The sequence below is a fragment of the Polistes canadensis genome, unplaced genomic scaffold (assembly GCF_001313835.1).
Source record: "Polistes canadensis isolate GaletaPanama2010 unplaced genomic scaffold, ASM131383v1 scaffold_283, whole genome shotgun sequence".
NCBI lineage: Eukaryota > Metazoa > Arthropoda > Insecta > Hymenoptera > Vespidae > Polistes > Polistes canadensis.
In genome coordinates, this window is record NW_014569830.1 from 36241 (window position 1) to 50473 (window position 14233).

The following is a 14233-nucleotide window of genomic DNA, read 5'->3' on the forward strand; positions in this document are numbered from 1 at the left end:
CTTCTTCCTTATTTTTATCTTCTTCTTTTTTTCTTCCTCATTCGAATGTGTATATCGAAAAAAAAAAAAGATTAACAAAAAGATATGAAGAATCAATGAAATTGTTGGAAGGATTTTGTGGACTATTTTCCAACTAATTGTTCGTATAGTTAACGCGAACAATCAAATGAAATCTTTTCTTTCTTTTTCTGTTTCGTTTCTTCTTCTTCTTCTTTTTCTATTCTTTCTCTTCTGTTTCTTTTTTATTGCTATACGCATTTAAAAGGATTCGTTGAGTTTTGTAAAAGGGAGGAAGGGTTGGTAAAAGGGATTCTCGAAGGCACCGGCAACTCACTTATACTCGAAAGATGATTTCTTTTAACAACAAATTAAGGGTACAGTCGATTTATTATATAACATGTTTCGGTTTTAATTATTCGGTCTCAATTCTATCATTTGGTTTTTCAAACGAACAAATATTTATATATATATATATATATATATATATTTTTGTTGTCAATTCATTCTAGGAAACAATCTATTCCGTTTGTAATTATAAAACATTAAAATAAAAATACTTTGTGTTAAATCTTAACCGACTATGTTTTATCACTGTACCCTTTAAATGTCAACGACGAACACGCGTCGAGAAATATTAATTAATTAATTAATTAATTAATTTATTTATTTATTTATTACGAGAGTCGATGTTACGATTTTTCGTTGTTGTCGTTTCTTAGTGTTTTTTTATTCACAATAATATAAATAAATCAAAGAGAATAATTGAAAGGAAAAACGTTCCTTGATCCGAGAGAAAGTTTTTTTAGTCCTTTGGCACATTTTTTTTCATAATTTCTACGATATCACGAGTAGGTTAGATAAAATTATTATATATATATATAAAAAAAAAAATAACAGAAATTGTCATTGACTTCTTCAGGGAAATTCTTTCAAATAAAAATCCATCGATTAAATGTCAATTATTTTTCTTGTTTTCCTTGCTTTGGAAAAAATTAAATTTCTTTCGCGTTTCACGGGGAAAATAATTTACGCATGTAATGAATTAAACGTACGCGTAATTTACAACCGGTATCCATGAAGAAGTTGAAAAGAAAGGAAAAATAAAGAAATTAATAATAATAATAATAACAAAATATATATATATATATATATATATATAAATTAGATTCGAGCGACGTGTTCGAGGTTGCACTAATCTCGCACATAAATAATATTTAATATATTATTTCAATATAGGAGATCGAGATTAATTATTATAAATGTTATAAATATATAATATATGTTTAGTTATATCACGCTTTTATGGAGTTAGAGGACGAAGAAGACAAGAAATACAAAATAGAGAAAAGGAATAAGAAAAAGGAATAAAATAATTGTGTCGACTATCACCCGTTGTTGCATCGTTGCATTCATTATTATTCTTTGGTATCGAATCCTTATCACAAGAGATAGTCTCACTTATGTTGTACCTTACAGGTCAAAATTCTTCCCTTTCTAACCCTTCTTCCTTTCTTTTTACTATTTATTCATTTAGCATGCCCCATCTCGTGTAATTGACGCGTCTCTCATGTGAAGAAGGAGATATTATTTTCATTTCATTTATTTCTTCTTCTATTAGTTGCTCGATTAAAACAACGTTCGTTCAGTTTATGTTTTACTTGTTTTTCTTCTTCTTCTTCTTTTTTTTGTAAACACGAGTAGATGTGCAAAGGGAAGGAAAAATTAGTTCCTTTGTTTAAAGAGAAAAAAAAAAAAAAAAAAAGAAAAAAAAGAAAAATATAAGATAAATCATCTAATCGAATGAAATAATCGTGCGAGACATTAACGCTGATGTATATGGGTGGTTAAGTGTTTGGAAAGATAATCGGCACGGGCGAAACATTTTCCGCACATTTCGCAATGATAAGGTCGTTCGCCAGTATGTATACGAAGATGCCTAGTGAGATCGCTTTTACCCCCAAAAGCACGACCGCAAAATAGACAAACGAAGGGACGTTCACCGGTGTGTTTGCGTACGTGCAATTTTAGATTTTCTTTAGATCTGACGCATTTGCCGCAGAAGGGACACGCGAAACGTCGTTCGCGTCTATCAGCCTCGTGTCCGGTTCGTGCCAAACCTATCATCATCGCGTCCGGTGTTTCGTTACGTTCGCCATCATCTAGGACAGATTCGTCAGGGTCCGCAACTACGTCAGTCGTTGTAGTAGTATTATTACTAGTGCCAATGTTCAAGCCAATTTCGCTTCCAGTTGCCGATGGAGAGATGATACTAGCTAACGTCCTAACACCACCAACAATACCAATTCCACCACTAGCAGCACCACCACCACCACCACCACCACCACTCGATGTCGTCGTCGTCGTCGTCGTCGTCGTCGTCGTTGTCGTTGTTCTCGCCGTGGTCTCGGATTCCGTCATCTGCACCTCGAGCATTGTCTCCCCTGGATTATCTTGAATACTCGTTGTCTCCGATACACTTTCCTCGCCTCTCGCATTCTCCGAATATATTCCCCTGGACTCCTCGACGTCACCCAGATTAGTAGTAGAATCGCTACCCGTTTCTATTTGACTAGGTTCACCCGTACTCGACACTTGATCGCTTCTTTCCGCAACCGGCGATGCGGTTAATACAGCATTATGCGTATCGCTAGGTGCCCGTTGCAATCTTTCTAACGCGTGATTCAGTCTATGCTTCTTGAACGATTTAAGATACCTGAATTGCATGCCGCATACGTCGCAGGTGAATAACTTGTCGGCCGGCAATCGTGCACGATGATTCTGCTCGCGGTGTTTAACATAAGCTGAACGGTAACGATAACGTTGACCGCACTGCTCGCACGTAAACGGTTTGTCGTCGTTCGATTGACCAGCGTGTTGCAGCAACGCGTGACGTTCGAGCAACCAGGCTGACGGAAACGTGGCCAAACAAACTCCGCAACGCCGTGCCAAACCCGCCAAACTTGCGAAACTTCCGTGACCGATCAACCCTGCACCTCCACCCGTTCCACTTCCGCTGTGGTGATGACCGCTCGATCTTTCAACCAACGCACCCCAACCACCTGCATCCAATCCCAACGCCAAAGACACCTGCGAAACAAACATTTATTTTTTGTCATATTACATTTATTATTATTTTTATTTCATTCCTTCCTTACATTTTATATTTCTATATTTAATTTTATTATCTTCCATCGACTTACCCTTTTTCTATCCCTTCTTCCTGCAAATACGTATAGATAACACGAAATAATCTCAATAATATAAAAGGTGGCTCGTTATTTGAAAAATAGTGCATTATTATTATTAAATCAATGAATATCGAAAACGTAGGATTTTCTTCAAAGTTTTTCAATTACTTCAGTGGGATTGAACAAGGCTTGAATTAGGCTCAAAGCTTTTCAACCCAATCTCGTTAATTTGATTGTTCACTCTAATGAGCGTACAACGAATGAACGAAAAATGAATGTTAAACGATACAATTAAAAATAAATAAAAGAATCGTGTAATGTCAAATGTGATTTGCAACGGTGGTCTTAATTAACATATTATTAAAATTCAATTTAGAATAACGGAAAAAGGGGATACGGCCGACGAGTGGTCAGACATTCTCGTCGGCCGATAACGTACGATAATTATATTATTATTATTATTGTTAACACAAACAGTTTGCAGCTTTTATTTCACAAATTGGTAATTTACAACTATGATATGCATTCCTTCGTCTAATAAACCGAAAAAAGATCACTTTACGTTCACAAAATCAACTGCGGCATCCATAACGATCGAAATATGCGCGGTTTTTAATGCGATGAGTGTTACGGACGAGTCTCCAGCGCGTTTCTCACATTTTTTCTCTCTTACTTTCTTTCTCTCTCTCTCTCTCTCTCTCGTTCTCTCTTATTTTCTCTCTCATTCTCACTCTCACTCTCACTCTCTCTCTTTCTCTCTTTTCTTTCTTTCTTATTTCTGTGTATTTTAGTGTACTCAAAAAACGTAATGTTTATTTTTCTTTTCCTTCAACTCATTTTCATACGCCTGAGAAAAACGTTTTTCTCTCTTTGTGTTTATTCTTTTGTGTACATGTGTGTATAATATAAATATGTGTGAGTATACTGTGCTTTTTTTTTTTCCCTTCATTAACCTTGCCTCTAACACATACATACACGCACAGACACGCACACACACACACATACAATCTTTCTTTCTTTTTCTTTCTCTTTTATAATTCATTTACAGGGTGAAATCAAAGTACGAAATATCGTAGCACGTCGTCGAATCTCGTTGTTTCAAAAGATTACAGAAAAATGAAAAGAAAGAGATAGAGAGAGAGAGAGAGAGAGAGAAAGGAAGGAAGAGAAAGAGAGAAAGAATGAGGGGTGTAGTAACTATCGATTGTGATCAACAACGTGTATCGATTTTTAATTACATTTCTATACTTTTCTTCTCTCTCTCTCTCTCTCTCTCTCTCTTTCTCTCTCTCTTTTTTGTTTTTTTTTGTTCCTTTTTATTATACTTTGCTAATATAGAATTTTCTTTCATATTAATTCTCTTTCTCTTTCTTTCTCACACTTACTCGCTTATACATTTTTAATTTTATTCTCTCTCTCTCTCTCTCTCTCTCTCTCTCTCTCTCTCTCTCTCTCTCTCTCGTTCTTTTTCACTCTTCGTCGCTATTTTTTTCACGCTTTCTCTCTTTCTTTTATCGGAAGATAAACAATGGGATATTGCGATAGAAACGAGTTTAAAACAAGACGCATAAGCTTGCTTGCTTGCTTGCTTGCTTGCTTGTTTGTTTGTTTGTTTGTTTGTTTATTTTTTTGTTTGTTGGAGCACCATGATTTTAAATCTATCTTTATGCGTTTATCTCCCTTCGACATAATACGATGAGAATGTAAAAGAGAGAAATATCATTTACATACGATTTTAATGATCTATCGATCATTCTCTCTCTCTCTTTCTCTTTCACTTTTTGTTCTTCTTCTTTTTTTCATTTTACCTTTGCAACGTAAACGAATGGATCGACGTTTTTAAATCGATTAAATCCTTAGATCGTTCTCGAACAAACGAGTAAACTATTCTTATACCTCGTATTTGATATTTTATGCAAATGATTTTTGTCTTGTTAGTAATTTCGTTTGATAAATATTGTTTTTTTTGTCGAGAAAAAATTTAAATAATATTAAACGACGAATACTTTTGAATATCTATAGTGGCTTGTTGGGTAAATGTAAAAGACACATATGTACATACACACACATATATATATAATATATATATATATATATGTATGTACAGTTAAGTAAAATGTGTGTTTTATCTCAGTGTTTATCGATACTTCACACTCTCGACTAAGATTTCGATCCGATAATTTTCTCTTTCTATCTCTCTCTCTCTCTCTCTCTCTTTCTTACTCTTTTTCTCTTTTGAACATTCATATGTATGTACGTGTTATATCGCGACCTGTACAATCTAAGATCAGCAAGGTCGTGAACAAAACGACGAGAAAGAGATGAGATTTCCGAGTATCGCTTAGAGAAACACACACACACACGTGTATATGATGCGTGTAGATGCATTTATGCACACGTCCATGTAAATGTGTTTTCCATTCGAATGAGGGAAACCAAATCTGTTTTAGCGGGCTTTTAATCGGTATCAAAGACATATTCTTATACTATGTTTTATCATCCTAATTACCTATATACTGTATATATTTATGCATACATCTGTGTGTGTGTGTGTGTATGTTTATTTTTGTCATATTTGAACGTACGTGAACTTTCTATACAACCAATTATTCCATTCTCACTTAAGTTTTTTGTTTTTTTTTCTCTTTTTTTTTTCTTTTTTCATTTCAAGTTTAACCTCATCAATGCCGGATTATGATTTATTTCAAACGATCGACAAGGAAATTTATAAATTTATTCAATTATATTTATGATAAAAATTATATCAAGGAAAAATATTATTTCTTTTTCTTTTTTTTTCTTTTTTGTGATGATTTTTCTCTCTCGAGTGGAATTATAAATTAATATATTTGAATAGAATTTTTTTAATACCAAATGTCCATATTCGCGGTAAAGGCTTCGACGAGGTTAAAGGTTCCGATTTAATTGTTTACTCAGAAATTTTTTATTTAAAGATTAATCCACACACACTTACACAAACGTTCAAGATTTATTATTATTAAAACGAACGAATATACGTGTACACACGTGATTTCGTCATTCCTTTAATATTTCTCTTTTTTCTCTGTCTCTTTCTCTTTACGTCCGATAAAAAAATTCCCCGGGGGTCTCCTCCCACCCCCCTCCCCCAACGAAGGAATCCTTTTTTTAATTCCCATTATTTCTGTTCTTTTTTTTCTTTCTTTACCTTTTTCTTCTTTTTTTTTTGTTTTCCCCACCCCCTCCCCCCGTTTATTTTCATTTTACTTTGCTTTACTTTACTCTTGAAATACACGCACGTGTCAATAATAACCGCGCTTATCAATCACCGAGAGATCCTCTCGATGTCGAACGAATAGCACGGTTTAATCTCTTCGTCAGTGTCCCCGGTTGCCCATGAAAATCTCAAAATCGTTGGTTGATGGATTTAACACGCGCTAACTTTTCGCATATCCGTCAACGATATTTATCCCATATAGTGATTTCTCCATACGGATATTTACTAATACTGTTCTATGTTAATATCTAAAATCAATATTTGTCATTATCTATTTATGATAATCAGATTTTTCTAAGCCACTGTATGTATAATATATAATACTATAGTATACTATTGTATGGGGTTTCTCAAAGAGCGAGACCCCCCACCCGTACTAGGTCGCAGAAATTTTAACAAAAGTAAACAATTTCTGGACGAGCAACGATCGATAATTAATTCAAGTGCAGTTTGACAACTGCACAGGTATAATATGACCTCTGTGAGTTTATTATAGTGAAAGAAAAGATTCTATAGAATCTATATACAGGAGATCGTGAAAATATTTGTTCGGGTATAGGGGATCGTTAAATAAAAAAGTTTGTGAAGCTTTAGTATAATACACCATAGTACACTGTATAGTACTATATAATATACGTAAGTATATGGATACACTATCAACCAAAAGTTTGGCTACAGTTACTACATTTACATTATATATTTATTTACATGCTAATGGTCTTCATTTTGTTTAACATTATTTTATTCCAGCACGTGTTTCATATGACTTTATTGTTATTCAAATTCATTAAATATATCAAAATTTAATTAATAAGCTTTTGCAGCAATCAGGATTGTTTATGATTTGACATTACCATATTATATTAAGCGTTTAATTTAATTTCTTTTCTTTTCTTTTTTACAAGTATTATGTTTTCTACAAAAAATGAAATAATGTTAATGTGTTTCTCAATTGATTAAAATATAATGTAGTAAGAAATGAATGATTTTAATTGACGTCTATCCAAACTTTTCATTGAAAGTGTATAAAAACGCGCATAAATAAAATAGTATTCGTCGTTTTTCTCTTTTTTTTCTAATTTAAATTTAACGAGATCTCGATAGTGTCTCGATCGATCGAAAGGACAATCGATTTATATACAACCCATAAATATTTCTCTTCCTTCCTATAATATACTCTCTCTTTCATTAAATCCATTTATTTTTTAATGTATACTCTCGATATGCCTTAAACGTCGTTTGTTCTTGAATAAATTAAATTGAAACGTTGCAACTCGAACTGGTCTAATATAAACTGTCTTTCATTTTCTTTTTTATTTCCTTTTTTTTCTTTTTCTTTTTTTCAAGATATTATAATATCTTTCGAAGAGAAAGTCGTTATCATTTAACGTATATATATATATATATATATATATGTGTGTGTGGCTGTGTGTGTGTATTTGTGTGTGTGTTCGTTTTCTGTATATTTTACATATCCAGGCGTTTTCGAGGAGGAGGAGGAGCAGCAGTAGCAGCGGCAACAACAGCAGCATTTAATGGTAGCAACGACAACACACGTTGTGACGTGCCCATATTGTTTTTTTTTTTTTTTATAATAATAAATATACAATACAATACAATACAATACAATACAATTAAGTATTATCCGGAGAAAAGGAAAAATCTCTAAAGAACAGGTTGTTGATTGGCACAAAACGAAACGTGTTAGTTTATATCATCCATTTGTATTCATTTCGCGGCGTTTATTTTTTTTTTTTTCTCTTTTTTTTTTTCTTTTTCTTTTTTTTTCTTATCCCCGCGCGCGGGCTTCGGTGTGATGTGATAATCGTTTACGAGTATGAAAAATATTCCGTTGTGGTAATACCGTTTAAAAAAGTTATTGCATCTGGGTAACCTATGTCGTATAGGTATACGTCTCTTTATTTTTTTTTTTTTAATCGTATATTGTACAAATATTGTTGTAAGTCGGTACAAACGTTATTGTGTAGAAAACATAACAATTCGTAGCTTCGTTCCTTCCCGCTTTACTTTTCTTTTCTTATTTTTTACCTTTTTTTTCTTCATTAATTCACATTTTCACTTATTTTATTTCTTATTTCTCTCTCTCTCTCTCTCTCTCTTTCTTTCTCTCTTTCTCTCGTTCTTTTTCTCTTTCTTTCGTTCAATTTCTCTTTCTCTCTGTCTTACGCGCTATCTCTCTATCTCTTTCACTCTAACTTACTTTCTTTCTTTTTCTCTCTCTCTCTCTCTATCTCTCACTTTCTTTCTATCTTCCTCTCTCATATATCGTTACGGAAAGCTTAGTTAAAACGTTATACAATCTGTTTTTTAAATCTATTATGCGAGATATTCCGATGTCTACCGGGTGGCTCTTGAAAAACTATTGAACACTGTCTCCTATATATGTAAGTACGTGTCCGTGTAGATATACGTATTTATGTGTGTGAGTATGTCTCTCTCTCTCTCTTTTTTTTTTTCTAACGCGCGTATTATACGTAAGTATTTATTTACTTACGCATTGTGTATAATATTATGTATAAATTCACTCCTGTGTGTGTGTGTATACGCGCTTATTTATTCATTTATATTTTTCTTCTTATTTATTTATTTATTTATTTATTTATTTATGCATGTATGTATGTATCTATGCGTGTGTATTAAGTGTTAGGTGGTATCGCATGTCATCTTCTCGATTCGGCGGGGAATTCGGTTTTGAATTTTTCGAAATGAAACGCGACGATGAAAACGAGCGAACGCACGTACTTCGTATCGTGGGAGGATTTTTTATTTATATATATTTTTTTTTTTCCCTTCCTTCCTACCTTCCTTCCTATCTCTATCTTTATTTATTTCTATCTTCCTTATTTTTATTTTATTTTATTTTCGCTCATCGCGAGCTGCTTTGCTTACTAAGTATACCTCGAAAGCAGACTCGTCGTTAAAATTTCTGGTGACGTTGAAACGTTGTTGGTAAGTGTTCGTGGAAACTAAGAGCGTAAGCAGGATTCTCGGTACTCTTACTTGTCAGATTCTTTTTCTTTTTTGTTGTTTTATTTCTTCTTCTTTATTTTTTCTTTTTTTTTAATCTCCTTTTCTTCTTTTTTTTTTTTTTATCATAGCTCGAGAAACTAAGAAGGATTCTATTTACCTTGGGAATATTTTTTTTTTAACGATCGAACGACCCACGAAATTGACGTTTCTTTTTTTCGCGTGCATATGGCGGGGGGGGGGAGGGAGCAGGGAGGAGGGCTTTGATCAAATTGCAAGTGGATGCAATTGTTCATGCAATTCAAATCCTTTTTTTTTTTTCGTGGAATTGGATTAAGCATGAAAAGAGATTGGTGTTCTTTTCTTTTTCTTCTTTTTCTTAATACTTGCATCAACTTTTTTTTTTATCGGTCAAATTATTGCATGGAAATTATTATTAATGATATCTTATTTCTTTGTTTTGTTGTTTAATGTATAAAAACAATATACGAGAGTTGTTTGAAAATTTTCTATCACAACGAAATTCGATTGTTATAGAAAGTTAACACAAAAATATAATATATAATAAATTGAATGTTAAATATTCTAATATTCAATTTTTTTTTTTTATATATAATCGAACAATTTTCATTTTCATTAAGTATAAAAGGGAAATCACCAAATCGAGCAAACGTTATCCAATAAAAATATTATCAAAATGATTTCAATCAAAAGGGGTTAAAATTAAATATTTCCAATGAATAAGTTAAACATTTGAAGAAAAATGAAATCGACACGAAACCTTTTCATATCCAATTTTCCAAGCTACTAATTTCACCAATATACGCGTCTACAAAATATATACAACAAACAAACAAACAAACAAACAAACAAACAAACATACATACACACATATTTAATACGTGTAAAAATAAGGGATGGTCGGTCGGACTCGAGAAAAGAGAAAGAGAAAGAGAGAGAGAGAGAGAGAGAGAGAGAGAGAGAGAGAGAGAGAGAGAGAGAGAGCACGATATGTAACGTTTGAAACTTTTTCTCATCGCGTTACACGTAGACGAATGAACATAGTTGATAACGCGTAGACACACGTGGCCGCACCTTGCAACAAGGGTTGGTTGGATGGTTGTTGTTGGCATGGGTGGGTGATGGGGTGGTTGATTGTCGAGTGCTTTGGGATGAGAGAAGTTACATTCAGAGAAAGAAAGACAACGAAACAGAGAGAGAGAGAGAATAAGAAGAAGAAGAAGAAAAAGAAACAGACAGATAGACAGACAGACAGAATAGCATAGAATGAAGGGGAAGAAGTGTAGAAGGAATAGGAGGGATGTGAGAAGGGTGGTTAAAGCCGCGTAGAATGCGAACGAACGTTGGCGAGAGAAAGAGAAATGGAGAGAAATGGAAAGAGAGTTAGTGTGTGTGTAGATGTGCGTGTGCGCATGAGAGAAAGAGAAAGAGGGATGCAGTGATATCGTGGGTCGCCCTTATTGGCGGAATTCCCGTGGAAGAGATCCCATTAATAACGGGGCGACAAGCAGGCACGTAGCCAGCGCGAAAAGAGGGATGGCTTTTCGCTTTCTATCTCTCTCTCTCTCTCTCTCTCTCTCTCTCTCTCTCTCTACTCTCTCTGTCTTTCTGTTTTTCTTTCTTTATCTCTTTCTCTCAAACACGTATTCCGTGTTTTACGAAAGCGAGCTAGCTAGTATGCAAAACTTATGTGCCTAGGTTGTGGTTTATATACGTTGTGTATGCTCTTGAATGTCCTTAGGGAGAAAAGCACGTTGCTCGAATTACGAATGACGAAAAGGTTTCACTCATTTCCTCCCTCTTTCTCTTTCTCTTTCTCTTCCTATTCTTTTTATCTTTTTTATTTATTCTGTCTTCATTTTCTTCATGGGCTTTCCGTTTCTTTATCCTTTGTTTTTGTTTACGCGAACATGATTCGAATCGATTTGGGTGCTATTGTTATTTTATCTGAATTGAAAACGGGTTGAAGTTTTTCATTGATTTCATTTTTGTTGGTTTCCAACAGTAAATTTTGTTGTTGCTAATAAAAATGATCGCGAATTAGATTAAAAATCGTAGAAATTATTTGAGATTCTTTCATATTATAAATCTATTTCATTATCATTTATATAAAAGTATTATCAAAAATCTTTTTTCATTATTTTTCTAATCAAGATTTCGAAAAAAATGGCGGGGGGGGGAAAAAAATAAAATGAAAAACAAGATGTTACTATTTCTTACTTTGTTTTCCATTAAAAATTAATTCATCGTCAATCAAAATATTATATATACGATTAATTTGAAATAAATATTAATTTTGTTGTTTGTTTATTAATAAGAAGAAAATAAATATTAATATAGTTGAACACAAACGAGAGAAATAATATAAAAGTACAAATAAATAAATAAAGATCTATAGATATATATAAAGAAGAAAGGAAAGGATAGGAAATAAAGAAAGAAAGAAAGAAAGGGATAAAAAGATAAGTTAAAGGCGTCACCCGGTGACCCGATCTCTAACGCGCACCTTTCCCTAAACTGGGCTAGTGGTGGCATCCGTGTCTTTGTGAGGGAACATCGAGTGGAGGGTGAAACGCGCGTGCGAGAAAGTAGGCGTAGGCCTACCTAACATTTTCTCTCTCTCTCTCTCTCTCTCACTCACTTGAACTCCCCCTATCACTTCACGTGTGTCTTTCTATATCCGTCTCTGTCCGACTCGCTTACTCACTCTTACGGAATATCTGTGAGGAAGTGAGGAGGTTTGTTGGGTGGTGGTAAAGGGATGGTGGGGAGGTGTGCGCGCACACGAGTGCACGTGGTGTGTGCCGTGTCGGTGCACACGCGTAGGCGTGACTTTACCAAGTGCGCAGGTAGGCGTGACTTGGGGCGGTGCCAGGTGAATACACCCCTGACCTCGACTCTCTCCCTCTCTTCCCCCTTTTCTCCCTCTCCTTCTATCTATCACTCCCTCTACCTTTACCTATCTCTCTTTCTCTTTCTCACTGTCTTTTTCTTCATTTTATTTTCTTACTCTCTTCAATACACCGTAAGAAGAAGGTATCACGGCTCCGATTTTCTTCAACGATTTTTTATCGATAAATTCCTATCGACAATTTTTTTTTTTCCCTTCATCCTTTATCATTCTTTAACGTAACTAAACCAAAATTTATTATTGCCTATAAATATATATATATATACGTATACTTGTTTGTATTATTTATTAAATAAATTTTTTGTTGTTTTTTCTTTTTTTCTCATTTACAAATTATTTTTCATAAGAATTTTTGTCGTATCATTTTGTTTCTAATCGAGTAACGCGTAATTGCGTAGATCCATTTTTATATTACGATCATACGATTTTATCGAAATATTGATACCAAATTTAAACAGACAACAATTTCATACTTCCCTCTCTCTCTCTCTCTCTCTATCTATTTTTGTTTATATAGATAACATTTTAAATAATTATTTTCCCTAGAGTCTTCTTTCGAGTTTATCACGTAAGTACTATGATTTCGCATCGAATATAAATTAGTTACATCGTAATCCGTCATTCCCCGCACGAATCCGAGTAAGTGCGTTTAAGTTGATTCCAACTAGAAACGAAAAGGCAAAAAATAATAAAAAAAAAAAAAAAAAATAAAAAAAAACGTGAGAAAAGAAGAGCAAAAAAAATGTATATAAGAGAGAAAGTGACGCGAAAAAATGAAAGAATTTTGTTTGTGTATAAAAGCACACGCTCGTTATCTTATTAGTGAATAATTTGTTATGTAATTCGTACGCGTCGTCTCTCATTGTCACGTTGTAGTGATGATCATCTCTCTGTTTTTATTCCATTTCATTTCATTTTTTTTTCCTTTCTATCTTTCTATCTTCCTTCCCCTCTCTCTCTCTCTCTCTCTCTCTCTTAATTTATTCACTTTCGTTATCTTTCTCTTTTCCTCGTTATCTTCTTTCTCTCCGTGAACTGTTGCGAACCGGAAGAACAACGTGTGTCCTTTCTTCTCTATACATTTACATATGTATATTTTAATTTTTCTGCATGCATATTATAAGCGCTTACTTTGCAAAACTATCATCGTTCACATACGAACGGCTTCTAAAGCTTTAATCCGCAACGTAAGTCAATGCGATAGGAACAACGTTTATATATTTTCTCTCTCTTTCTTTTTCTCATTCTCAACCCTACTTCTACACCCTACACCCCCAACCCTTCTTACTTTATTTCTTTCACATTCTCTTGTTAATTTTTATTCTTCCTATTTTTTATATTTTCCTTTTTTTTCCTTTTTGTTATTTTTTTTTTTTGTTCTTGTTTTGTTTTGTTTTGTTTTCCTATCACCGTTAATTTTCTTTCCGTTCCCGAGAGAATATTTTCTCACGCGCTAACGAAGACTTTAACGAAAAAGATACTGCACAAATTTGATGATGCACATCGTAGAAGAAAAGAAAACGAAATCGTTTCTTTTTCATTCTTTCATTTCGTGAAGATGTTTTTTTTTTTTTCCCCCCATTATATATATATATATTAGCCTTTTTCGTTAAATTTTTGTCTTCAACGATAAGAAGAAGCTTCGTGAATAACGGAAAACGAAAGGGACTCGAGAAGGGCGAAGCGAGGCTGCATACGCGTTTTTTTTTTTTTTCCTTTTTCTTTTTAGCTATTATGATCTAACTTTCGCGAAGAGCAGGTACGACATATTATTTATTTATTTATTGTTAGTATTATTATTATTATTATTATTATTATTATTATTATTATTATTATTATTATTATTATTATTATTATTATTATTTATTT

General features: G+C 33.5%; 1 protein-coding gene across 3 annotated transcripts in view; it reads right to left on the reverse strand.

Moving 5' to 3' along the window:
• Positions 1–1761: 1761 nt before the first annotated feature.
• Positions 1762–14233, reverse strand: part of LOC106791065 (sal-like protein 3) — a 62303-nt gene continuing 49831 nt past the window's right edge. For all 3 annotated transcript variants that reach the window (XM_014756424.1, XM_014756423.1, XM_014756425.1), the window contains exon 4: positions 1762–3087. In XM_014756424.1, coding sequence (XP_014611910.1) covers positions 1822–3087 — 1266 coding nt within the window. In that variant the 3' untranslated portion in view covers positions 1762–1821. The remainder of the gene's footprint in view (positions 3088–14233) is intronic.